This window comes from Medicago truncatula, chromosome 5 (assembly GCF_003473485.1).
Source record: "Medicago truncatula cultivar Jemalong A17 chromosome 5, MtrunA17r5.0-ANR, whole genome shotgun sequence".
NCBI lineage: Eukaryota > Viridiplantae > Streptophyta > Magnoliopsida > Fabales > Fabaceae > Medicago > Medicago truncatula.
In genome coordinates this window covers 1,653,468-1,680,587 of record NC_053046.1, presented here as the reverse complement: position 1 = coordinate 1,680,587, position 27,120 = coordinate 1,653,468, and the positions used below count along the sequence as shown (strand labels likewise).

Genomic DNA, 27,120 nt, shown 5'->3' with positions numbered 1-27,120 from the left:
GAGTGCTTATAAAGTACTAGAGTTAAAAATTATAAGTAAATGATGTGTACACGTGAAATCCATTTAAGTATCAAAAAATAGATGTTTCAATTGTAAATGCCCTAGGATCCCTTCTCTTAGAAAGTGGAGGGTCAAACAAAAATAAACTTTGGAATCATTTCTTGTAAAGTTCAATTTTTAGAAATATAATGTTAAAATCACTTAATTTTTAATTTATAACAAAAGGACCCTTATTTTTGCTCATATGCCACTGTTCATTCCAACTTCTTACAATTTCTTTTGCTCATCTAGAGAAATTTTTTTTTTCCTGATCCTTTTGTCCAAAAAAAATACAAGTTTGACCCCCTTTGAAAAAAAATTCCCAAAATGACCCACTTTTGGTTTTTTTTTTTGTCCTTTTGTGCGTTCCCGCCGTTTGATGTGTGAAACTGGTTTTAAAAAGGGTATATATATTATTAGATGCAAAAATTAACATCAAATGTACATTGACTTAGTGGTAACAAAGAATGGCTATGACTCATATGCGCTTGGTTCGATTCCCCTTGGGTGCAAAATTGAAATTTTTTCTCAAATAAATTAAAAAAAGCAAAAAACGAAAAAAAAAAAAAAAATCGGTCCCGCCATTTCAAATGATTAAAAAAAAAAAAGCTGCCCTGTCGCATTGTGACACGTGTCGGACCGGCGGCCACCAGTCCCTCAGTTTGAAACGGCGGGAACGCACAAAAGGACAAAAAAAAAAAAAAATTAAAAGTGGGTCATTTTGGGAATTTTTCCCTTTTTCAAAGGGGGTCAGATCTAAATTTTTTTTGGCCAAAAGGGTCAAAAAAAAAAAAAAATTTCTCATCTAGATCATATAAATTTTCTAATTCGTCCTATGAGATTTTATGGGGTTTGATATATCCTTGATGGGTTGGAATCTGCATATTCTTTTTGTAGCTAGGACCATGTGCTAGAAGTTGTTAAACTCTTATATTTTAAAACTGAAAAGGTAAGACGGATACTCTTAAAGCATCATAAATTAATTACTTTTTCACTTTTTTAAAATAAATATTATGACATCACGGTGTCAGTTAAATATATATATCATTGCTGATTTCTTTAAAAAAAACATATATAATAATATAAGCTTAAATATGCAATCTATCCCTCTAATTTGTACGCGTTTTGATTTTCGTCCTTGTAAAAAAAAAAAAAATTTAAAAACATCCCTGTAATTTTTTTTTTTGTTTTAAAAAGGTCCCTGACCCCACTACTCAGTTGAAGTGGCATGATTTTTGCCACGTGGCAGTAGCTGACTATGCAACTTTTGCCACGTGGCATGCCACATAATTAATTTTTGTTTTTTTTTTTTAAAAATTCTAAAAATTCATTTTTTAAATTAAAAAATCCAAAAATAAAATCAGAAAAAATGTAAATTAATTTTTTTAAATTAAAAAATTCTGAAAATAAAATTAAAAATCATAAAAAAAATCTGAAAATGAAATTTTTGATTTTTAGTTTAAATTTTTTTTTTCCAAAATTCTGAAAATTCATTTTCTTTAAATTTGAAAATCATAAAAAAAACTGAAAATTAAATTTTCGAAAATTCATTTTTTTTTAATTCTGAAAATTAAATTATATTTTCAAAAGTTATAAATTTTGAGATTATATAATTTTTAATTTTATTTTTCAAAAATTTATTTCTAGATTTTAAAAACACTAATTTTCAATTTTTTTCTTCATATTTCAAAAAAAAAATTGTAATTTTTTTATGATTTTTTAATTTATTTTCAGTTTTTAATGACGTGGACTGCCACGTGGCCAAAGCCTTCCCATGTCAGCAAAAAAGTGGGGTCAGGGACCTTTTTAAAAAAAAAAAAATAATTTGCAGGGATGTTTTTAAAATTTTTATTTTTACAAGGACGAAAATCAAAAAGCGTCTAAATTACAGGGATGGATTGCATATTTAAGCCGATAATATATAACTTATTCAATAATGAATAATATTCTTTTCAAATTGAACTTTTTTTTTTGTCAAGTGAAATGAAACTATTTAAGCCATGAGATAGAAATCTATATGCTTATGTTTGTTACAAATTGACTAAATTTTATTACCAGCTATAAAATGTTCCTGAGAATAGAAATTTTTTCCCAAAGAAACGGGTGGGAATTAAATTCCCATGGAGATGAGAATAAATTTATATGTAGTTACCTATTATAATCCCTATTTTTATGGTTCATAAGAATATTATAAAGTTAACCAAACATATTTTTTCTAAATACCTTGAAATAAAATTCTCATCTTTATATTTCAAGAAATATTATTCTCAGGAATAAATTTGGTAAACTTGAAACAAACACACTCATGAATATTTGATTTTGAAGTCAACAATGAATTTATTTCATTCCTTATTAAAAAAAAATGAACGCGTTTCATTGATTTTTTTTTTTTTTTTTTGCGAGGGAACAGTGGCGGAGGAACTTATTTCATTCCTTATTATTATTATTAATATTATCTCACTTAAAAAAAATAACACAATTATTTCCTCTTTCTTCTTCTCTGAAACAACGCGCATCAACTTCTCCCTCTTGAACCACCACAAAATAGTTCAGCCACCATTGCTCCACCGTCCGACGTCGTTTTACCACACCACCACCACCATTGAACTACTCTCATCTTCCTCTTTAAAAACCATAACCACCACCTTCTCTCTTACTTTCCGACTACCACAAATCTCAATTTGAAAAACTAATATGATTTTCTTCTTCCCTGTGATGTCTGCAACAAAACCCCTATATTTATTTTGGGATCGAAGAACTTTCGCCGGCGACCACTGCGCCGGAAACTGCTGCAACCGCGCCAGCAGGTACCACCGCTTAAATTATGCAAAAACTCATTACAATTTATGAACCCAAAAGCATACAATTACTCCATTATTCTCTTCTTCTATTCTTCACCCATGGCATACACAACAACAACAACTTGATCTTTGGTTTTTATTTAACTTATTCTTGAAATCAACAACTGCATCATCAATACATCACCTTCAACCACAAAAAAAAAAAAAAAAAAAACTAGCATCATCATCTCTCACCCACATATCATCTACGTAACACAAAACAGTGCTCTAGTGGAAGAACAAGAAAGGAAATTATCAAACCATGGAAGAACAAGAATGAGAACAAAATATTTATGGGAAGAAGATGAAGATGGAGTTTTGTTGTTTTTATTGTTGCTGCTGTTTGTAAAATTTATTGTTGTTGTTGAAATTGAGATTGAGATGTTTGTGGTTGTTGAAAAAGTTGTTGTTGATGGTAATGAAGAAATTGTTGATGGTAATAAAGAAATTGTTGTTGTTTTTGTAGATGGAAATAGAGTAGAGAAAGATAGTTGTTGTTGAATTATCATATGTTCTGAGTCCACGATATGCCAGTGTGTGCTTTTTAAATCCAACCGTTGATCACCGATCTTAACTAACACGTGGAAAGGAGTTAACATATTTTTGCAATATATTAACGGAGAAGACCAAAATAGTAAACGGCAGAAGATTTATAGGACCAAATTAAGACACTTTATAGTTAATGGATCAAAGTGAAATCCAAAAATAAGTTAAGGGACTAAATGATGTATTAAGCCTTATTATATATTAGAGTTAATTTTGTTGGCCCACCCGAGATATATTTCAAGGCTCCGCCACCGCGAGGGAATGCCTTTTCTTAGCTAAAGGGAATGTATTTTTTATTTTTTTTTGGATGCTTTCGCTATTAATTTAGGTTTATCTAATGCTTTATGTTCTGAGCTTATTGACGCCATGGTGGCCATTGAGATTGCGCACAAGAAGGATTGGCGCTACTTTTGGTTAGAAACATATTCAATGCTTGTTTCTTTGGCTTTCAAGTCTTCCAAAGTTGTGCCATGGCATCTTCAAAATAGATGGAGCAATTGTATTCATCTCATTGCTTCTAAGAAATTCTTTGTTACCCATATTTATAGGGAAGAAAACAAATGCGCTGACACTCTCGCAAACACTGAATTACAACTTGCTTCTCATGTTTGGTTTTCTCATCCTCCTGATAGTATTAGGGCAGACTTATTGCACAATAAGTTAGGTTTATCTAATTTCAGAATTTCTTAACGAGAGGGTTTTGGTTTTATGTCCCCCCTCTTTTTTATTTTTTTTATTTTGCTTTGTATCTTTCTTATCTTTCTATCTATATATATATTATGGGATTACAACTGAGGTTGTAATCTCCTTTGCTTAAAAAAAAATTGTATTTTTTTTTTTACAAAAAAAGGGAATGTATTTTTAAAAAAAATATAGAATAAAATATAATTTAATCAATAACAAATAATATTCATTTAAAAACATTTAATTCATTGAATATTTTTTTTAATCAAGCCATGGCTATATTCTTTTAAGTCACCTAATAATATATGATTATGAAGTCAAACCAAATATTGCACCATTAAAAATATTTATTATTTAAAGTTTGATTCTAGAAATTTAAGACTATATACCTTCAAAAATGAGTATATAGCAATAAATATTAATTCCAAATCATGTGTATATCGAATTAAAAAGCAAATCCGATTCCCTTAATGATTTTAACAAAAAAAATTATCTTGGAAATAAAATAAAAAAATGATCGTGAAATATAAACACAAAATAATGTTATATAAAAACCACAGCTTTGTCCAAATTTCTTCATATTTTAAAGGCAAGTTCTATGGTACACCCAACAATTTGAGTGTATTGGTACACAAAATCCTTAAATTAATAGTTAAATGGGTTATTTTTTGTAGGAAAAAATTATTTTCTATCACCTATAATTATAATAACTAAATCTTATTTACCAAAAACGTCAACGCAATAAAATTTGATTTTTCTGAATTCTTATTACTCATAATGGAGAATTTTGAGTATTTTTTACAATAAAATGTAAAAAAATTAATATGATTTTTATAAAAAATGAAATGATGTTTTTTTTTCATATAAAATGATATTTTCTAAAATATATATGTCAACAAACACCTATTTTTTTCATAAAAAATGATAGTTAATTTATAAAAATTGTAAGCGAGAGCACCGGTACACCGTAATTTACAGGTGTACCATATAAGTCCCCTATTTTAAAACCTCTTTATCTTATATCACATATAGAGGACAAAAGAACATGGTTCCTCTCCAATCATTTTATCCATATTTAGCCATCATTTTTCTATTATTCCATCTTTTATATTTTTTATCCATTGAAGCCCAAAATGACGGGTTCACCGTCAAACTGCTTCGTAAAACATCTAACCGTTCTCGCTCACAACTCATGTGATTCTCCTTTGTGTCACAAACTTGACACAGGTGTGTGTTCTCCTGAGAAGCGTTGCAATTATACCTATGGCTACGGAGATAATTCTCTAACAAAGGGTGTTCTTGCACAAGACACGGCTACCTTTACATCAAACACGGGTAAACTTGTTTCCCTTTCAAGATTTCTTTTTGGTTGTGGACATAACAACACTGGGGGTTTTAATGACCATGAGATGGGTCTAATTGGTCTTGGAGGAGGACCAACATCACTCATTTCTCAAATAGGTCCTTTATTTGGAGGCAAAAAGTTTTCTCAATGTTTGGTTCCTTTCCTCACCGATATCAAAATTTCAAGCCGAATGAGTTTTGGAAAAGGGAGTCAAGTGTTAGGGGATGGTGTGGTTACTACACCTTTAGTTCAACGTGAACAAGATATGACATCATATTTTGTTACATTACTAGGTATTAGTGTGGAAGACACATATCTTCCCATGAATAGTACTATTGAAAAGGGTAACATGTTGGTTGATTCGGGAACACCACCGAATATATTACCACAACAATTGTATGATAGAGTGTATGTTGAAGTCAAAAACAATGTTCCATTAGAACTCATTACAAATGATCCAAGTTTGGGTCCTCAACTTTGCTATCGTACACAAACTAATCTTAAAGGACCAACACTTACATACCATTTTGAAGGTGCAAATTTACTTTTAACGCCGATCCAAACGTTCATTCCACCAACTCCAGAAACAAAAGGTGTTTTTTGCTTGGCAATAAATAACTATACTAATAGTAATGGGGGCGTTTATGGTAATTTTGCACAATCAAATTACTTAATAGGGTTTGATTTAGATAGACAGGTGGTCTCTTTCAAGGCAACGGATTGCACCAAACAATAGAGTCAAGTCAAATTTAAGTCATGTATCTTCACAATAGCTTTTAGCACCGGTGTTTGATCTTGTTTCAATAATGATTTATAAAAACTTTTTTACATTTTGTTATGTTAAGATATGCATTCCATTTGTGTTTTGCGACCTTTACAAATAAATAACATCAAGAAAAAAAGATTTCATCTTAAATTAAAAGATTGTTCCAAAGAAGGAAAAGGCAAATCATTGCGATATTTTTATCCCTTATTTTTATTAAAACATGTTAGTTAAACTAAGGTCCTTAACGGAGAATGAACCCAAGACATTGAGAGATCAAACTCTAAGGTTCCAAGTCAACACCACCATATCAACTCTAGTGAGTTCATGTTTTAGTTTCTTATTTCTAAATTTTAAAATGCTAGATTTTAGTCCCCCGTTTCACATGTTGCGCTAGACTATACCATTTTGACCGAGACCCAACTGGGTTACACCGGTTTGGTTGTGGTCTAGTCCGTTGACTCAACTGAAACGAACACCTACCAATTCCTTGGTTTTAAAACACGCTTAAAATTGACAAAAGTGGTTTTTTTATTAAACAAATAGATTTTTTTTCCTAAAAAAAACTAAAACAAACACACTTATATATTTCTAACTTTCTTTGGAGTTTTCCTACTGATGTTTTGCAAATCCTGCTTAATTTGAATCAGCTTGTTCAACAAGTTATCCTACCTTTTGCGACCTTGCTTGATCAAGTTGTTTGGAGTCATTTTGTGTCTGGTTAGATGTCTCTTAAAGATGTCAATGTATGCTTATCTCAATTGGTAAGGACATTGCATAATATATGCAAAGTCTGGGATTCAAACCCTGGACACCAAAAAAAAAAAGAAAAAAAACTCTCAAAGATGCTTTTTCCTACAAACATCATTATTATCTCAAGATTCATTGGGCCAAAATAATCTGGAGCAAGGATATTGCACCCTCAAGATCTTTATTCACATGGAGACTTGTGCACCACATAATTCCCATTGATGATAATTTAATTATCAGAGGCTACAATACAACCTCCCATCAGTTTGAATGCTCTTTTCATTTGTTCTTCTGATGCCCTTTTGCTTTTAAAGTTTGGTGTTGGTATGCTCATATTTTGAATACAACCCTCAATTTCCAATCTCTTGAGGATATCTGGACTTTTTGTTATAAATCTTGGACCCCTCAATGTAAAGTAGTCATCAAAGCTATTACCATTAACCAAAAAATATTCAACAACAAAACTATCCATTGGCAATCTGTTATCAACCACATCATCTCTATTGTGTGCAGTTCACAGGAAACAACACTAGCCAGAAATCTATGACTTCATCATCGAAGTTTAATATCTCCATAAAGTCTTCTAGAGCTCCTATTATCAAAGAGGTCATTTGGCATACTCCCCTAGCTAGATTGATCAAGTGCAACAGGAAATGGGGCTGCAACTGCTGCTTCTTCTTCTTCTTGTTGAGGTATTTTTAGAAATCATGAAAGCCAATTTCCTCTATTGTTTTGCTGAGAATGTTGATAGAGGTTTTGTCTTCTATGCGGAGTTTTCTGTTGTTAGTAGAGCCATAGAGATTGCTTATTCCAAAAATTGGTATCATATTTGGATTGAATCATATTCAACCATTGTGGTTCAGTCAGTTAGAAATTCTTCCCTAGTTTCTTGGTCTTTAAGTAACTGATATGTATTGTATAGTAACTCATATATATAGAGAAGGAAATCAATGCTCCGACGCTTGGGTCAATGAAGGGCTATGTTTTGCTCGTCTCACCATTTAGATAAAAAATTCCCCCTTCCATTTTACAAAATTTTGTAAAGGACAAATTAGGGATGCCTAATTTCCGGTTTACTATGAGGTTTTTTTGTCTATGTCCCCCTCCTATTTTTTCTATCTATATTGGTTTAATCTATATGTTTTGAGGTAGCATATCTTTGCTGCTCCTCCTTTTTTGAAGAAAAAAAAAATCATTTAGTTTCTGAATTTATACGAGGATGTCATTGCCATCTCGAAATTGTAAACGTATTCATACACATAATTTTTATTAGTCATTTTGATATTGAAATATGTTTTTAGATAATCTATTTAATCCTCATATGTGTTTTTATGCTCAATTTGGTCCATAAACCCTTATTCTCTGATTTTAATATAGTAACAAGACATTAAGGCTTTGTTTGAGAGTTTGAAGGGGAAGGGAGGGGAGGGTTTTGGGGGTTGGAAATATATAGAAAAATGGACAAAATATTCACATTTTTTGAAAGAACAGTTTTTTAGAGAATGATAAACTAATACTTATAATTAATATACTTTTAATTTTAAGAATATTATAATAACATAGATTGAATTTGAAAAATTCATATAAACCCTCCATAACCTCCAAAAATCCTCCCCCAATACAATTTTTGAATTCCCCCAAATGAAGAGGATTTTTTATTATGACTAAAAAATTAACCTCCAAAGTCCTCTCCTCCCAATGTCTTCTATTTCTTCCACTTGCTCCTTCCTTTTTTCTAAAACCCTCCCCTCCAAACTTCCAAACAAAATCTAAAGGTGTGTTTGGATGGAGGGTTTAGGAGGGGAAGGGAGGGGAGGGTTTACTTTTCATTTTTAAATTACGGACACTATAAAATGTTTTTTAAAAAGTTAACATGATATAACAATCATATTAACATGTTGTGTGTCTGAGGCTTTTAGCACTTAACATTACAATTTCTTACCATATAGTGTGCCGGGAATCATATACAGTGGTCTATGCTTTCTATGTTAAGAAACGTCAAAACTCAAAACATCGTGTCTTCTGGTTTTGGTGAGCTGAACTTTATTTTTATTTTTATAGGGCTCTATTTTATTCTAGTTACTCTTAATGATACATAAAAGCCATATAGCTTTTCATTTATGCGTGTCATTTATGTAGAATTAAATTAACAAAGAATCATATAGTCTAGTAGTCAAATGTAAAGTTACAAATGATAATTAGAACAACCTTTGACTTTATCATTAATAACTTACCATTAATTACAGAGAATTGGGTAAAGAAATGAACAATAACTTACCATTAATTACATTAGAGTCGTGAATTGGGTAAAGTAATATGAACTGTATCACCAAACCACATAAATAACCCACGTTAGTCTGTAAATAGTGTGTTTTATAATGAGTGCAAACATACAAGGTTGATTCTTGTTTTGACTGAAAAAAATAGTAAAGAATATGATTTTTAGAGTTGTAAAAATAAACGATGTATCACTATTAACTCAATAATTGGTCCCATTGAAGACCCAAAAGGCCTAAACTCTTTAGATACCTTAAGCACTTGCCAAAAGGGAGGAAAAAAAGGTAAAGAAAAAGGAGTAAGTCATCTTCACGTTCTTAATCAGAATGAAAAGTTATTATACTTTAAAAAAAAAATAAAAAAAAAATAAAAAAAAAAAAAGGAAAAGAGTAGTCGTGCAATCAATAAATCTTAGTTTGGTTTTGGTTGGTATTTCTAAGTTTGACTTCATAAATCTTCATTGTACAAATCCATTTACTATGACATATATTTGTTGTTATTTTCTGTTACTTTGTAGTGTGTATCACGTTTTCTCAGCTTTTTCAACAAATGTTGTTGCAAGTTGGAAATCTTTGAATGTCAATTAACACGATACATGTTCTATGGAGCAGTTCCTGGTGCATGGTAAGGTATTTTATTGAACCCTTTGCTTATTGGAATGTATAAAATAGTGGAACAACATTCTCTGAATCTCATGTAACAAACAGAAAATCACTCACATGCTGCTATTGTTTATATCTTGTGACTAAACCTGTCAAATTCAACACTCACATGCTGTAGTTATATCTATTATATATATATATGTGGCACAAATATAATTTCATATACTTCTCACATGATCTTATCCCTTGCTTAACATTATGGCCAACATTCTCTGCTTCCATTTGTTCCTTTTTGTTCTGTTTACATTCTTATCTCAAACACCAACTGAAGCTTACAACAAAGGGTTCAGTTTTAAACTAATCCATAAAAACTCACCCAATTCACCCTTCTACAAATCAAATAACTTTCATAAAAACAAACTTCGCTCATTTTACCAAGTTCCGAAGAAATCATTTGTCCAGAAAAGTCCTTACACTAGAGTGACATCCAACAATGGTGACTATCTCATGAAGCTCACATTGGGATCACCACCAGTGGACATATATGGTTTGGTTGACACAGGAAGTGACCTAGTGTGGGCACAGTGCACACCATGTGGTGGATGTTATCGGCAGAAAAGTCCAATGTTTGAGCCTCTAAGATCCAAAACATACAGTCCTATTCCATGTGAATCAGAACAGTGTTCATTCTTTGGTTACTCCTGCTCTCCACAAAAGATGTGTGCTTATAGTTATAGTTATGCAGATTCGTCAGTGACAAAAGGGGTGCTTGCAAGGGAAGCAATTACCTTTAGTTCTACTGACGGCGACCCTGTTGTTGTTGGAGACATTATATTTGGGTGCGGACATAGCAACTCAGGAACTTTCAACGAAAACGATATGGGAATCATTGGAATGGGTGGAGGGCCTCTGTCCCTTGTTTCACAAATTGGCACACTCTATGGGAGCAAAAGGTTCTCCCAGTGCCTGGTTCCTTTTCATACTGATGCACACACTTCAGGAACAATCAATTTTGGTGAAGAAAGTGATGTTTCAGGTGAAGGAGTAGTTACAACTCCTTTGGCCTCTGAGGAAGGTCAAACTTCTTATTTAGTCACACTCGAAGGAATAAGCGTTGGAGACACATTTGTTAGATTTAATTCTTCTGAGACACTTTCCAAGGGGAATATAATGATTGATTCAGGTACACCTGCAACATATATCCCACAAGAATTTTATGAACGTCTGGTAGAGGAGCTGAAAGTACAGAGTAGCCTGTTACCGATTGAGGATGACCCGGATTTAGGCACACAACTTTGTTACAGAAGTGAGACAAATTTAGAAGGGCCAATCTTGACCGCTCATTTTGAGGGGGCAGATGTGCAATTGCTGCCAATACAAACCTTCATTCCACCAAAAGATGGGGTATTTTGCTTTGCAATGGCTGGCAGTACTGATGGAGACTATATATTTGGTAATTTTGCTCAATCAAACATTTTGATGGGATTCGATTTAGACAGAAAGACAATCTCCTTTAAACCAACCGATTGCACCAATCAATAGAGATAATTTTAATGTAATTTTTAGTGTTAGTGATACCTATAATTTGTGGTTGGGGTTGGGGTCAAGAGAAATATCAGAAATATATAATTGTTCACAAAAAATTATATGTACTGTATTGTGACTTTACAGAAGGAATATTAGAACCTTGTTTTAATTCTATAGCATAGACCTATTGATGGATCTCCTATTCCAATCCCTAGTAAACTGTTCTAAATTATGAAGAGAACAAACTATAAAAGAGAAAATGAGAAGATATATGGAAAAAATTGAATACTCACATCTTGGTGTTAGAAACCTTTCTCTACATAGAAATCAGAAGTTCAAGAAAGCTCAATTCAAGGTGAAAAAAATGCCGCATAGAACTAGCTCTCCACTCAAAAGGCCAAATCATGTAAAAAAAACACAAGAGAGTAATCCTAACATGCCATTTCACAACCAATCTACACAATCAGTATACAGAGCTAAAAAGCCCCTTCCCAATTCCCACATTGTCCAACTGAGATTTGTAGCATTTCCTTGCTAGTTTGGCTTGGCTTGCAACAGAGACGACGCGGCACCTAGGACAACCAAACAGTTGAATTTAGAAATGTCACTATGATTGAAAACTAGCAATAACATCAAAAGAAATGCTCAAGAACTATGAAACATACCAGGTGCCAATTATTGCTCAAAGGTTGTGCCACTACTTGGATCTTTCGCACATTGTGTAGAGGGGGAAAGTTGGGAAAGCAGAAAAGTCTCCTTTTGAAATCATCTTTATCTTTATTCCGAACATATGAACCCCAAGAAGCATTACCCTCTCTTCCAGTATCTTTCAAGAAGAAGCGAATGGGCTTTTTACACACAGATTTGTGTGGGTCCCTAGCATCAAAATCAAATTCATTCCTTTGACTAATACCATTCCAAGCAGAATAGGTTCGTTCAGAGCGCTCCAGCTCACGGGGAAAAACAATGTTAGGCAGGACTTGAATGGCATAACCAAGTGACACTGAAAATGTTAGATGCCGGGAATGGTCGTAACATATTGAACGTTGCAAAAAGCTTCTGGGTTCAGCCCTCATGGCCTTTGTGAAAAGCTTCAGGCTGTCCAAAGAGCTCAAACCAGGATAAAAGGGATTAACGGCTTCAACATGATGAATTGACACAAATGGTGCTATTGGGTGAGAGGATAGAAGACCGTGAGCATCGCCCTTTATATCCCACTGAAAGATTAAAAGAAAAAGTGGTGCTGATCAATTACCAATTCTAAGTGATGAAATGGCTGCATTATTATCATGTAATAATATGACAAATGTTCAAAAGAAAAGAAACTTTTTTTTAAAAAAATAAAATAAAAGGGGCCTAAGCCCAAAAGAACGGATATCAACAAATTACCTGGTGAAAACCATGCTCCCGGGTAAGTGGAATGCCAAGTTCAGTGATGCAGGCATGCAGTCTATCATCACTACCGTAAAGCCCAGGGTATCTTTCAATGCACTCATCAAGAATCTCATAGAGAGCCTTGGCAAGTGGACGACTTATTGCAATCCCGCCACCACCATAGGCCATTGAGTGGCTAAAATAGGTATTAGCTGAATGGCTCTCTGAAGGGCTACCTATGTAAATCATTTCAGAGGAATTATACTTGCTGAGAACGTCAACTAGGTTATTCACATTGAAGATGGTATCATCATCACATAGGACAAACCAACGCACATCTGAGAGACCAAGGCGAAAGCTTTCTTTGATAATGCGAGAAATCCGGAGGCCAGAAGGGTGACCTATGGGATTAGTGTAACGGAAGTACGAAATGTCTCCAGAAATCATGGTAGGGGGTAATAACTCATCTCCATGTTCTTCAACCACTTTTTCCTCTAACCACACATGGCCACGCATGTCATTGGGACGCCACCATAGTCTAATATATTCCTTCCTCCGTTTCCAAAGCTGAGATGATCCAGCTATGCCAAAAACAATATGTTGAACTGACAAACCTTCTTGTTCTGCGATACTGCTACCATTGTGAGGATGATCTAACGTTGTCCGAAATTGGAGGGTAGGAGGTATTGTTGCTTTTGATAGGTGAAGAGGAGCGCACTTGTTCCAAGGGAAAAAGTGGTGTCTACCTTCCCAGTCTTTTACGCGATGAAAGCAACAGGTAGTTGCATCAGAGAAGACAAGGGAAAGCCAAGCGGTGGTAAACAGGAGAAGTGCTGCTATAGCAACGGCCAAGCTACCAAGCCGGGTTGGGCGCCATTGGCGAGTCCCATGCCGACAAGGAGACAAAGGAGAAAGACGGGAATTCTTATCGTGGTCGCGAAAGGATGAAATTATTGTTTTCACTGGTTGAGTCATAATCACCATCACTCCAACGTGTGTGTCTTCCTTCCAGTCACCATAAGAGATGTAAAAAGGACAGAGGATCAAGCTATATCATATAGAAGAGTATCAGGCTATCAGCAGAGTAACAATGGCAACACACGCTCCGACCAAACTTGTTTTACCTAACCAAGTGTAAAAATAAACAGGAAAATGTTACAATTACTATACAGAGAACTTGACAGCAGAAATTGTACACCAGGATAAAAGAAAGCCAAGCAGGGTTTGTAAAAAATATAAGCTTGGGAAATCGGAATAGATCATGGAATTAAATACATAAGTTTACATGAGGTATCAAATGCAACTCTCATAGCCTTGTAAATCATTAATTTCCTGTTTAACAAAGTATTTTATAGCTTTTTAATTAGAAAGATTTCTCTTGCTATAAATAAATACATAACCTATTGTTCATACCAGCATTTCACGTTAAACTAGCACCACCTATTTTTAATTATTACCAGAAATTATTCATACATTAGTGCAGCTAATTCATTCCAAATATTTTATCAAATAACATTCCCATCTGTAATTTTTAGCGTTGTCAATTCTCTCTTTAACGCATGCACGACTCTCAATCCACCTCAAGTATTATAAAACATACAACTACTGTAATCACTTGACTACTAAGGATGAGAGGCAGTTGATAAATAGTTACTGCAGCAAGTTTATCCACTGGAACTTAAACGTTAACCTTTCCATAAACTACATCCAAGTTAACTATAAGAACAGTAAGGTTTCGTTGATAATTCTGCACAGGAGCAGGTGAAAAATCCCTTTTTGTTTGTTTTTGTTTTACAATTTCCTCCCCTAATATCTAGTAATATCAATCAATTTAACGAATCATATGATCTTCCAATAAGACAGGAAAATACAGTAACATGCAGCCACAGCCCTCAAACAACCACTCTGGGACATTAAGAAGAAAGTGTTAGGTAGTAATTAGATGAAACCTAAAGTTCAATTATCAAAAGCATGTCCATCTCCATCAATAATTTTTTTTTTTTTTTGCAGAACATTACATAATTTTTGTAAACAAAAAATAGGAAAGTATTGAAACAGGCTTCATGAACAGATCCAGAAGAAGAAATAACATAATAACACTGCCACCTAGTTATGCAGTGGCTAACAAGTGTTTCATTAGGAAAATATTCAGTTGGAATATCCAAAAGCTATACAACAAGTTAAGCCATCTCAGAGTATTTACTTTACAATCAATAGGAATGAAAAAAGTTAAAAGAGGAAAAAATGATTCCTCTTCCTTATGGATATATCTTACTTTAGGGTAGTATTAACATCCTTAGCTTTACAGATTAAGACATTAATACAGTTTACTTTTGTATTATCCAGAAGTACAATAAAATAGTAAAATCTGGAACTCGGCCAAGAAGCAAGTAAGGTCTGGCCAAGAATTACTCCATCGAGGAATCAAATTGGGGTTTTCCTAAATGATTTGTCGAGCTCGTTAATCATTTGAGCTCAATCACTTAGTTAAAATACAACCAATCTATTCATTAGCTAAAAGCACAAAATCAAGGTGCAACAAAGATAGAAAATTTATCTCATAACAATCACATAAAAAGGAGCACAAGGTTACAACACCTATTAATTCCCAAATCAGAAACCCCAAATTGCAGAAAATCACAAATCAAGTTAAACTATCAAAATGGGTATTTTTTTCAATTAGGCCTTTTTTCAAACAGATAAAGTGCATAAAAACAAAGAAGCAATCTTTAACTCAACATAACTTCTTAAAGGGTATTGCAAAAACAAGTCTTTACCTGAAAAATAAAGCAACCCATTCATCAACTTTGCTAATTTTCACTTAATAGCTTCATAATCATGAATTTATGATGAATTTGAAGAACACGAAGATCTGTTTGAAGGAAAAGCCAAATGATGCCAGAGTTATAGAATTTTAAAAAATTGTCATGTGTATGTAATCATCACAAAAAGTCAAATAACTGTACATTGTATTCATTATATTATATTATTTAATATTAATTTCCATTATCAAATTAAGTAGTGATTCTTATTCTTATAATAAACAATTTCAATGTGTATTAAAGAATGGATAATATATGTGGAATCATAAACACTTAAAAAAAGCTTAATAATAATAATAATACATGATTATTAAAAATAAAATTAGAGTAGTAAGAATTAAGAAACTTTTGTTGTTTACTGAAGTAAGAAACAAAGGTGAAACAAAGAAAATTGGAAAAATTAAAGAAAGAAAGCGCTAAAAATTTGAAATTTGACTTTTGGTCAAAATAATAATTTGAAATTTGACTTGGTAAAGTTGAACATTCAAAAATTTTAAATTTGAATTGAAATAGTCTTAGGTTTGAAAGAAGAAAATAAAATTAAAGCAGAAAACGAAGGATTTGATTTGATTACCTTGTTGTGGGTTCTGATTAATTAATGCAGTTACAGTGATAAGAGGAAGAAGAAGAAGAAGAATAGCGAGAAATTTGATAGAAAAAATGGGATTAGAAATGAAATCGAAAAGGAGGTTCCGCAAAGTAACCGTTGTCTCTACTCATTGGAACCGACTAAGACAGTTTGACCAATGCAAGGGAAGCACACACCATATTTTGCCGTTTTATATTTCATTTCTTTTTTTTTTTTTTGGTAGATAGGCGAAATGGCAAAGCCATTATAAACTCACACACACAAGTGGAGGTACCGGAGTTCGAACCCCGGTCATGGCATCCGGCCTAACAATTTCGGCATTTTGCAGGTTGAGCTAGGACTTCTGGATCATTTCTAATTTTGACATCTGGGGATTACATTTATTCAAAAAAATCTAGGGATTACATTTTAATAAATGTTTAAAGTCACAAAATGTAGGGACTAAAAACATATTTAATCTTAAAATAATTGAGACCTGTTAACTGTCACATCAACATTCCGTTAAAGAATTAACAACAGAGATTAATTATTTTGATAACGGAGATAAAATATAAGAATTTTAAAAACATTTAATAAAATGTAGATAATATTCTTCAAATGGCGCAAAATATAAATACTAAAAACATATTTAACTCTTTTTTTATACACATGTTCAAAACATTTTGAAAAGTTCCTAAAATAAAGAATCTAAAAATTTGTCTTTCCGATTTAAATTTTCGTTACTTTTATTTTAAATTTTTTAAATTTAAATAATTCATACAACTTTCGACGTACACATTTAGAAAAACACAAATTACATGCCTTCTTAGAAAAAAAATAGTAAATAATTATATGCCTTCTTTAAAAAAAAAATAGTAAATAAGTATAAATTATTAATTAAATGACACTAATAACCATTTGGCTAAAGAGAAGTGCTAACAACACTCTTTTTAACGCTATTTCAAACACTCAATTCCTTAGTGGTTTAAATTAAGGTGGTCTCACACTTTAAAAATGGTTCCACTTAAAGTGGTAGAGCATACATTAATTTCATCCAATAAGATAGTGAGTGTTAGAGAGAGTGTTGAAAAGAGAGTGTCCCTAACATTCCTCTTTGACTAGATTACACTAAAGATCCTTTAAGTTTAAGGTTTGTAACATATTGATTTTAAGTTATTTTGATCACACACAAGTCATTAAAGCTTGAGGTTTATAACATATTGGTTTTTAAGCTATTTTGGTCAGACATAAGTCTTTAAGTTTGAGGTTTGTAACAGATTGATCCATTAAGTTATTTTGATCACTCATAAGTCCTTTAATTTAGCCTAAACATTTCACTATCAAATCATCGCATACAGTTTTTAAGAAAGTCTCAATTCATTTTGTAGCAAATGTTCAATCTCATACATAAGCCTTCAATTTGCACATACAATAAAGGAGTTTCTGAGATACAAACTCCAAGATTGGACATATCTTTGGAGTCATGAAAATCAATAAAACTAATGTATAATGATACTAGTATAAAATATCACTGAAGACCAAAAACAAGCAAAGCTCCAGCAGCACCTAAACCAGCCACAAGTCCAATAATAACTCCAATAGGAGGCAACCCTCCACCACCAATAGCCCTTCCTGTGTTAACATCATACTCAGCAAACCTCTTCTTTGGTGCTTGACATTGAGGACAACTATATGTGTCCGGCTGCAATAACGTATATAATGTTCAAATCACAAAAGCAGTCACCACATGTTGTTAAATCCAACTTTAATCTAAAATTGTCTGTCAATAACTATGAAACACGTAGAATTTGACAATAATTTGAAAAAATTGACTGAAACCACATTCATTGGTAGTGTCTGACACCAATACATGTAAGACATTTAAAAAAAAAAATACATGTCGGACACCAGACATGCTTTCAATTTCAATCAGGTGCATATAGATAAAAAAGATGAAGTCTCTTGGAAATTATTTTTAAGTAAAGTTTTTATATATGTGATGGACTTACCTGGTCATCAAAAGATTTTGGTAAGAAGTATATGTATCCGCAGTCAAGGCAAATGTGAGTAGCTCTAGCCTGCATGGTGTTGGTGTACACTTGATTATTAACCATTCAATCAAGTAAAATGGACATCTTTAGACTAGATGACAAATTGACAAATGAATACTACTAGGAAGATAAGATATGCATGAATGAATGAAATTCACTCAAAAATGAATAACGACTCTTGCCTTTTGAGTCTCGGTCAATTTTCTCCCGAAGCGAGGAGGAGCAGGACGTTTTGGAAGCCTTTTAACATCTACATCAGCACCACCTCTTCATAACAAAAACATGAAAATAGTCAGGTTGTTATGTCATTGCAGCTGTAAAGTAACTGATAAACAGAATAGGTGCCACAGTATACTCTTCATACACAAGAATTCATTAGATTGCATACTGAACTTATTTTAGTCTTACCTACAATTTTCTATATCTTATTGGTTATCATGTATCCCATTTCACCACTATATGTACAAGGTAGTGTTGCAATGGGAAAATGACACAAAGAAAACATTTTTGTAACAATAACAATAAGGGTTAACTATGTCTGTAGTCCCTATAACACTACGACCTTTTCAGTTTAGTCCCTACATAAATTTTATTCAATTTTAGCCCTACTTTTATTAATTTTTACAGAAAATGAATGTTTTTAGTGCCTGCGTTTAGTCCTTATGAAATTAAAATGAACAAAATTTATGCAGAGACTAAATTTGAAAATTTATAGGAATTAAAAACATATTTAACCCAACAAAAACTAACCTATGTCAGCAACAGAATGGATGCAATTAAGGAAATGGTACAAAGCTTGATTGCAGAAGGCAAGAAAGTACCTGCTGACAACAAAGTAGACAGAGTCGGGCTTAGCATTGATTGCTGTTTTCGTGAATCCAAGCTTATCTGCTGGCCATAATTCATCTCCAAAGAAACTGCTAGTATATAGAACTTGGTCCCCGGACTTTAACCCTGCTCTTGCTGCATTCCCTCCACCTTCAACAGCCTAAAGAAGATAATACGCATCTTCATTCAGAAATTGAAATTATTCCCTTTAAACCAAAAAGCACCGACACAGACAAGGATATTAGACATAGGACACAACACTGACACATCGACGCAAATAATATTTTGAGAACGTGAAATATTGGAATTTAACCATATGTGTCAGTGTCGTGTCGCTTATGTCGGATACCAGACATGCCTTCAAGCATTGAATTAATGGGAAATTGAGCGAGATACTGACCGTTATAACAACACCGCCACCATTCTTTTGGCCTAAAGTGAGACCAAGTGGCTTGTCAACCTCAGCTTCAATTGTCTTTGAAGCACCAGCAGTTCTTGCAGTGATCTCAAGTCTCTTTCTAGCAATGGAGGAGGAACCACTTTTGTTGTCACCTAGGAACGATCCTGAAACACCCCTTTTGGCTTCATGAAGTGAGAGCCCTAGCAAAGATGTTTTCTGCATAACATACAATAGCAAGACTAAAAAGCATTAAAGACATGATTTTAAATTGTATTTGTGTTGAGCTCAATGATTAATGAACTTCAATCAAAGATTAATTGTTCGAGAAAACCCGAGTTCAAATCCTGACCAGAACGATATTTGATCAGACTTTACTTACTTACCGACCAGGTAATCATGCAAAGAAAAGAAGAGTACCTGACATGGAGGAGTGAGTGTCTTGGAAGGTCTGATGTGAGTGTTTTTGATGGAGTGGTTACTCCTTGTGGTGAAAGTGGCAGAGGAGGTACCTGCAAGCATAGCTGACATTGTTCCTTGTGGATAGAAAGGAAGGAATTCAACACCAAAACAACTGAGTCTTTTGAAGAAAATAATGAATAAACTAAAGCATGCAAGAGGATTTTAAATTGTTTTTTCCTTTTTTATTGTGTGATCTGTGGTAGCCACAAGCTTTGGTTGAGTTGGTGTTATGAAAGAAAATAATTATTTTTTAGAATTTTGATAAGAAAGATAATATGTTTTGGGTGGTAGATATGAAGACACCAAAGAACCTTACCGTATGGCCTCAAGCCGTTCGGCATGTTTTGGATACCAAATAAACAGTCAACTTTTTCTCTAAACTATCATCATCTCACTAAACTATACTTTCAACCATAAATAAATTTAGTCCATCGGTAAAAAATCAAATTAATGTATGATAGCATAGTTTAAGAACTTTTTAATTGATGTTAATAGTTTATGGACTAAATCGTGTCATTGGGACACACCAAATTGAAAATAATACCAAACACTTATATTAAAAAAAAAAATTAATATAGATAAGGATTTTTGTAACACAAAATTTGCATTGTCCTTAATCAATTTATACAACATTTTCGTTAACACAAAAATGTAAGGTGGTAACTTTTTTAACATGAATTTCATTAACCACTTTGACTACGTAAAATAATTGATTAATGACTTGCACTTTTGTGATTAATAAAGCTGTTAAAGTGGTTAATGAAATCGATGTTAAAAAATGGTTAACAACATGCATTTATTTGTGGTCAAGGAAGCTGTAAAATTGATTAATGACATAAAATTCCAAGTGTCTCATTCTTGTCGACTATTTGTGTTCCAAGAGCAATAGAGCATATGAGTAGTAAAAAAAAAAAAAAAAAAGGCGAGGCTAACAAATGCACTAGATAGAGATTATGGTACTTGTTAAAGAAATAAAAAATATGTAATTTTGTATTGAAAAAAGCACATGTTAGTATTTTTTAAAAGGGAATTGCTACTTCAGCAAAAATTCCTATCACAGAAACATCACGATGCTAGTAACCAAAAAAAAAACATCACGATGCTTATTACTTATTAATCTCTCAAGTTCCGGATCCAACGGTCCAAAGCAATTCGCAAAGAGCTCGTGATAATTTCATTCCCTTGAAACAAACAATTCGAGAAGAGCTCGTAATTCCCTTGAAATAACATAGCTCGTTCTAAAAATAAACATAGTGAAAATTAATTTCCTTACACAATTTTCTCCCAATCCAATTTAAATCCCAAGAGATGGAGGTACCCAAACTCGTATCTAACATTTGTATATGTATGACAAACTAGTCATTATAATATAATCAATAGAATAATTTGTCTTCCTTATAAAAAAATATTAGAGATAATGAGTATTTTTTTGTGTCGGATATTAAATTGAACCACGGAAAAATTGTGAAGGACTAAATTAGACCTTTATTTAAAAAAAATCTTAATTGTATTTTTGGTCTTTAAATATTGCAATTGTGCGATTTTGACATTTTTTTTTAGCGATTTTGATCTTCTATGTTTTCTTCCTTTGTAATATGATTTTTTTTAAAGATCCTTTGTAATATGATATTCCTCTCAATATCCTCCAAAATTTATATTGGTGTGGTATAGTTTATTGACATAACATCAAATTCCCATAGTTAACGCGACTTTTATTTAAAATAAGTTAAAAAAGGTTAAATAGTTGATTTGTATGCGTGAAAGATTCCAAACTTTTTCGTATTTTTTATTTAAATTTGAAACAGAGCCACGCAAATTTTGAGATTTTCACATCAAACAAGGGATCAAAATAACTAAAAAAATTGTGCAAAAATCACACAATAAAAAATTGTTACTCAATTTTTATGTATTTTGTTAATTAACCAATAATTTAGTCTGAGTGCTAACAAAAAAAAATTAACACACTCTTGCCGAAATTTTTTTTTTTATCGCTTAAAACTTATTTGAATCATAAACAAAAAATTTTAAACACATGACATCTGATTCTGTTTGAAAATTATTTAATTTGCATTTAGTTTTAGTTGAATGAGATGAAAATTATTTACAAAGAAAGATGCACCGTGCAAGCTTAATTCTCGTTTTCGAATTTTTAAAGCAAAGTAAGTGCATAGAGGCAACTTGCAATTAAAAAAGCAAGTAGAGACACCTACGTGGAGGCTAATTGTTTTTTTAAAATTTTCAAAGCACAATAATAATGACCATAAAATAAAAAAATTAAGAAGTATAACCCAAAAAGAAAGTTGTTCTTGAAACAATATGTTGTATCATATTTTTTCTTTTTAATGAAACTACACCTCATTTGGTATAAAAAAAAAATAGAAATACACAACCTCTTCATAGTGAATTGTTTTCTTGAACATAATAATCAACCAATACATGGAAATGGCTGGTGCATTAACGGTTGATCCCATTCCTCTTCTTACTCCTTACAAGATGGGAAAATTTAATCTATCTCATAGGTATGTATGTATACACATACCTTCACACACACTACTTTACTTACTATTCCATTAAATTTCAAATTTTCTATGTCTTCCTAACCATTCCCATTTTCAGAGTTGTTTTGGCACCATTGACTAGACAAAGATTCTACCACAATGCACCTCAACCCCATACTACTTTGTATTACTCTCAGAGGACTTCTCAAGGAGGTCTTCTTATAGCTGAATCTACTGGTGTCTCTGAAACCTCTCTAGGGTACATCTTCATGCTTCTAATAATTTATGTTTCTATTCAACTCAAACTCTCATTCTATTTGACATCATACAATAAATTAGACAATTAACACAAATTTAACATCGTATAATAAATAAAACGGTTAACACAATTTAGAGTATGATTAATGAATATAACAAAGTTTTATAGTCCATTAACCATCTATATCATGTACATTTGAACACTTCAAAATAATGCATATTTGAAACCAATTTGCATGACTAATGGATATATGCATGTATGTACTATAATATTTTGTATTACGATTTCTAATTAGACGATAATAAATTTAAGATAAAATTACACTTTTAGTCCCTTAACTTAATTTTAAGTAACAGTTTGGTCTTTCATCTTTTTTTCATTTCAATTTGGTCCTTTTTGTCCATTTTCATATACATTTTCAAGCTTCAAATTTAATAATCTTATGCAAACATAGAAGAGGATCATAGATTTGAAGACTGAAAGACCATAAGAAAATAAAATCATAAATTTTAAGCTTAAAAATTCATATGAAAATGGACAAAAAGGACCAAATCGAAATGAAAAAAAGATAAAGGACCAAACTGTTACCTGAAATTAAGTTAAGGGACTAAAAGTGTAATTTTGCCTAAATTTAATCATCTTCACCTAGAAAAATCTAATAATTACTTTAATACTCCCTCCGGTCCTATTTATAAGAGACAGTTGACTTTTTAGATACATTCAATAATGTATGTATCTAGTCAAGAATCTAAATCAAATACATAAATTTTTCAATGTATCTAAAAAGTAAATTGTCTATTGTAAATAGGACCGGAGGTAGTATTGTGTGTTTTAATCATGGTGTATACACCTAAAAAAAAATGTGTTTTTGAACGGAATTTTGGGACGGAAGCTTATTTGTTTGAATTTTTCGGATGGATTTGGGACAGATTTAAAGGAGCGAAATTTTGGTCCCAAATCCGTCCCAAAATGTGCGAAATTTTTATGACATATTCAAACAAGGATTTTTCCTACGAATTTCCTTAAAAAAACAAATCCGTCCCAAAATCGTGTGAAATTTTGAGAAATTTTGCAATTATTTATAAACTGAGTTCTTCTTTGTATTTTACTAGGACCAATAAAATTTTGGTACCTGTAGAATAAAGTTGAAATATTGATATTTTTTTTAGCTAATAATAACACATTTGGAGTACCATTTATAAGATTAAAGATATCTAACAAATATTGCATTTTATATATAAAAAATTAACTTACAAATTTGTAAATACATGGAGACACATTTGCTTTAGTTATATTTTGATGAAATAAAAAAAAAAATCGAAGAGCACCATACAAGCTAATTGTCTTTTTAAATTTTCGAAAGGACTAGTACACTGCAGCACCTTACAATTAAAAAATTAATTAATAATGATTCAGGTGATAAATGATTTGAACTCTTTAAATAAGTTTAGAGATTTGATTTCAAATTGGAGGGGAGATGGTATTTATTCATGTTTTGGACTTATACTACTACACCTTTGTAATGTAGTTAATTGTATTTGTGAGAAAGAGAGAAAAATTATGAGTTATTTTACAAAATTATCATTCATTAATTATATGAGAAAGAGAAAATAAAAGAAGTGAAAAGAGAAAGAATAATAAATAATAAAACGTACCTGTAAAAAAAATATAATAGAAAAAAAAATATTAATGTGCCAATGGGATTATAAAATAATCTGTAATTTGTGATAAATTTATTGCTGCAAACTGACTTTTTTTTTTGGTGTCTGGGGTTCGAACTCCAGATCTTGCATATATTATGCATTGTTTTTACCAACTGAGCTATGCTCACAAGGACCTGACTTATAATTTGAGATGGATAGAGCACAATTGTGAAAAATAGAATTTACATTTTTCTTAAATTAAAATCTCTTCCCTCCATTTCCTTCCCCCTCCCCTAGATTAAAATTACATCCTTTAAAACAAACCTCTATCTAAAGCTAAATGTTATTTGAACAACTATTTAGTTGTCCAACTATATATATCTAAATGCAATTTCATTTTTTATTAGTTTCTTTTCTTTTCTCGAGTCAAATCAACGGTTATAAATGATAACTTTTTTTTTGGTATAATATCAAATACATTGTTATTTTTTAGTTGTTCAAAAACTATCTTGCTTTTATAAAAGGTTAAGACCAAAAATTGATAAAAATAAATAAATAAATTGTAGGGATCAAACAAAAAAATTGATATTTTATAGGAACTAAAAATAAATTTAATCCATTATCATATTATGATTATGATTATGATGTGAATGAAGGTATCCAAACACACCAGGCATTTGGAGAAAAGATCAAGTTGAAACTTGGAAACCCATTATAGATGCTGTTCATGCCAAAGAAGGTATATTCTTTTGTCAGATTTGGCATGGTGGAAGGGCTTCTAATTCAGGTATTTATTTAATTTGTTTGCTCCTCATCAAATCAAAATAGCTATTAAGTTTTTTTTTGAAGGAAAAATAGCTATTAAGTGTTAACTCATTTTTATTTGCATTTAGGTCAAATAAATCTTAACATGTTTCTGCAGACTAAAATAACATAAATGGAGGGAATTTGTTATTAGACTTTATGTGAACATTACTATACTAGTTACTAGTTAGTTTAGTCAATTAATGTAGTTTGGAGAGAATGTATTACTTGTATATGAAGTTATGAACAATGCTGTATGGCAGTTTAAATGAATGAATCTGATTTAATCATTTCACATCTTGTAATATCTACAATGCCACCATTGATGGATGAGAAAAGGAGAGGATTTGATAAGAAGTTAAAGATTGTTGAAATCCTTATTTTTTGTCGAAATGCAAAAGCGAAAGGAATGGCTCCAGAAAATTGGTAATATAATCTTCCATATTATTCTGAACAGGTTATCAACCAAATGGGCAGGCACCAATATCTTCTACTAACATGTCACTCAAACCACAAACTCGAAGCAATGGCATTGATATAGCTAAGTTCACACCACCAAGGCGCCTAAGGACCTGTGAAATTCCTCGTATCGTCAATGACTTCAGACTTGCTGCAAGGAATGCTATAGCAGCTGGTAATGATGTCTCCAAATTTAGAATTGTTCAATCATAATGCAATGCTTTCAAAAACTATAATGTTTGTTCTTTAAGAGGCAATTTGAAAATCATGTAATGCACTAACATACTTGTGGTGGTGCGCAAATTGCAGGTTTTGATGGAGTTGAGATCCATGGGGCTCACGGTTACCTACTTGAGCAATTTATGAAAGATAAAGTGAATGACCGAACTGATAAATACGGTGGAACCCTTGAAAACCGTTGTCGATTCGCTTTGGAAATTGTTGAAGCAGTTGTGAATGAGATAGGTGCAGAAAGAGTTGGAATTAGATTATCGCCTTTCGCAGAATATGGAGAATGTGGAGACTCCAATCCTGAAGAATTGGGGCTTTATATGGTTAATGCCCTCAGTAAATACAATATTCTTTACTGTCACATGGTGGAACCAAGAATGAAAACTATTACTGAAAAAGTTGAATGTCTTCACAGCTTGGTGCCAATGAGAAAAGCCTTCAATGGAACTTTTATAGTTGCCGGAGGCTATTCGCGACAAGATGGGATTGATGCCATAGTTGAAAATAAGACAGATCTTGTTGCTTATGGTCGCTTGTTTATATCTAATCCAGATTTACCAAAGAGATTCGCGCTCGATGCTCCTCTCAACAAGTATAACCGGGAAACATTCTACACATCTGATCCGGTTCTCGGTTATACAGACTACCCTTTTCTTGGTTAAACTATAGTTTTGGACATTAGTTAAGGCCTTAAATTTAATGATCCAATATACTATAATACTACTTAATCATTGCAGCTTTAATCCTATTTACAAGTTTCTCAAACTCCAACTTTTAGTTTTAAAAATAATATCGATAAATATTCATTACATACCCTCGAGTACTCTATATACTTGGAGTTTATAGTTTCTCCAAGTCCAAAATTTCAGCTTTTATTGTGTTTGAGGATGTAGAATTCTGACAAAGATTTCAATTGCTTCCTCAATTCTGAGAGAAACTCATGATTATATTCATCCTTTATGGTGATATGTCCCATGTTTTCAATTTATGTATCCATAATACACTTACCAATATGGACCACATACATCATTAAATAAAAAGTTAATTTTGCTTGTATTTAAAGATGGAGGAAGTAATTTGTATAACATATTATTCATATTCTTCTTCAAGCTGAGAGAGGTCTCCTGTGAAGCCCCGATACTTCAAAATGGATGACGTACTGTATCCCCTGCGTATCCTGCACCGATACCTGCCCGATACTTCCCGATACGTATCCGAAGAGTATCCAAATATTAAATTTTATTTTTAAAAAAATAATTATCCGATACGTCCCGATACGCACGGATACTTGTGTTTTTTATATTATTTTGATTTCTGATTTTATTTTTTTTTGTAAAAAATAAGAATAAAA

At 32.1% G+C, this 27,120-nt stretch overlaps 5 protein-coding genes across 7 annotated transcripts; 3 read left to right on the top strand and 2 right to left on the bottom strand.

Annotated features, from left to right (window-relative positions):
- The first annotated feature begins 5,242 nt into the window (after positions 1–5,242).
- Positions 5,243–6,190, top strand: LOC11437442 (aspartic proteinase CDR1). Its single transcript, XM_003610835.1, has one exon. It carries the CDS (start codon positions 5,243–5,245, stop codon positions 6,188–6,190), a length of 948 nt encoding a protein of 315 aa, XP_003610883.1.
- Positions 6,191–8,905: 2,715 nt separating this feature from the next.
- LOC11437441 (aspartic proteinase CDR1) lies at positions 8,906–11,547 on the top strand. 2 transcript variants are annotated; one of them, XM_039834131.1, is made up of 2 exons: positions 8,906–9,868; positions 10,592–11,547. In XM_039834131.1, the coding sequence occupies exons 1-2, from the start codon at positions 9,847–9,849 to the stop codon at positions 11,386–11,388; spliced, it is 819 nt and encodes a 272-aa protein (XP_039690065.1). In that variant the 5' UTR covers positions 8,906–9,846; the 3' UTR covers positions 11,389–11,547. The 2 variants fall into 2 exon arrangements, with proteins under 2 accessions (XP_039690065.1, XP_003610881.1); XM_003610833.4 differs by having other exon boundaries at positions 8,906–11,547.
- A 74-nt stretch (positions 11,548–11,621) lies between these two features.
- On the bottom strand, positions 11,622–16,320 carry LOC11436181 (uncharacterized). Of its 2 annotated transcripts, XM_024783655.2 has the most exons (5): positions 16,144–16,320; positions 15,525–15,619; positions 12,763–13,871; positions 12,039–12,590; positions 11,622–11,945 (listed from the first exon to the last, which is right to left on the bottom strand). In XM_024783655.2, the coding sequence occupies exons 3-5, from the start codon at positions 13,729–13,731 to the stop codon at positions 11,850–11,852; spliced, it is 1,617 nt and encodes a 538-aa protein (XP_024639423.1). In that variant the 5' UTR covers positions 13,732–13,871; positions 15,525–15,619; positions 16,144–16,320; the 3' UTR covers positions 11,622–11,849. The 2 variants fall into 2 exon arrangements, with proteins under 2 accessions (XP_024639423.1, XP_003610880.1); XM_003610832.4 differs by lacking the exon at positions 16,144–16,320 and having other exon boundaries at positions 15,525–15,687.
- Positions 16,321–17,495: 1,175 nt separating this feature from the next.
- On the bottom strand, positions 17,496–20,086 carry LOC11436731 (uncharacterized). Its single transcript, XM_003610831.4, has 6 exons — positions 19,834–20,086; positions 19,417–19,632; positions 19,010–19,176; positions 18,371–18,455; positions 18,147–18,215; positions 17,496–17,839 (listed from the first exon to the last, which is right to left on the bottom strand). Exons 1-6 carry the CDS (start codon positions 19,942–19,944, stop codon positions 17,666–17,668), a joined length of 822 nt encoding a protein of 273 aa, XP_003610879.2. The 5' UTR covers positions 19,945–20,086; the 3' UTR covers positions 17,496–17,665.
- A 2,099-nt stretch (positions 20,087–22,185) lies between these two features.
- LOC11428923 (putative 12-oxophytodienoate reductase 11) lies at positions 22,186–26,578 on the top strand. Its single transcript, XM_003610830.4, has 5 exons — positions 22,186–22,394; positions 22,492–22,632; positions 24,932–25,062; positions 25,537–25,713; positions 25,848–26,578. The coding sequence occupies exons 1-5, from the start codon at positions 22,312–22,314 to the stop codon at positions 26,429–26,431; spliced, it is 1,116 nt and encodes a 371-aa protein (XP_003610878.1). The 5' UTR covers positions 22,186–22,311; the 3' UTR covers positions 26,432–26,578.
- Positions 26,579–27,120: the final 542 nt, after the last annotated feature.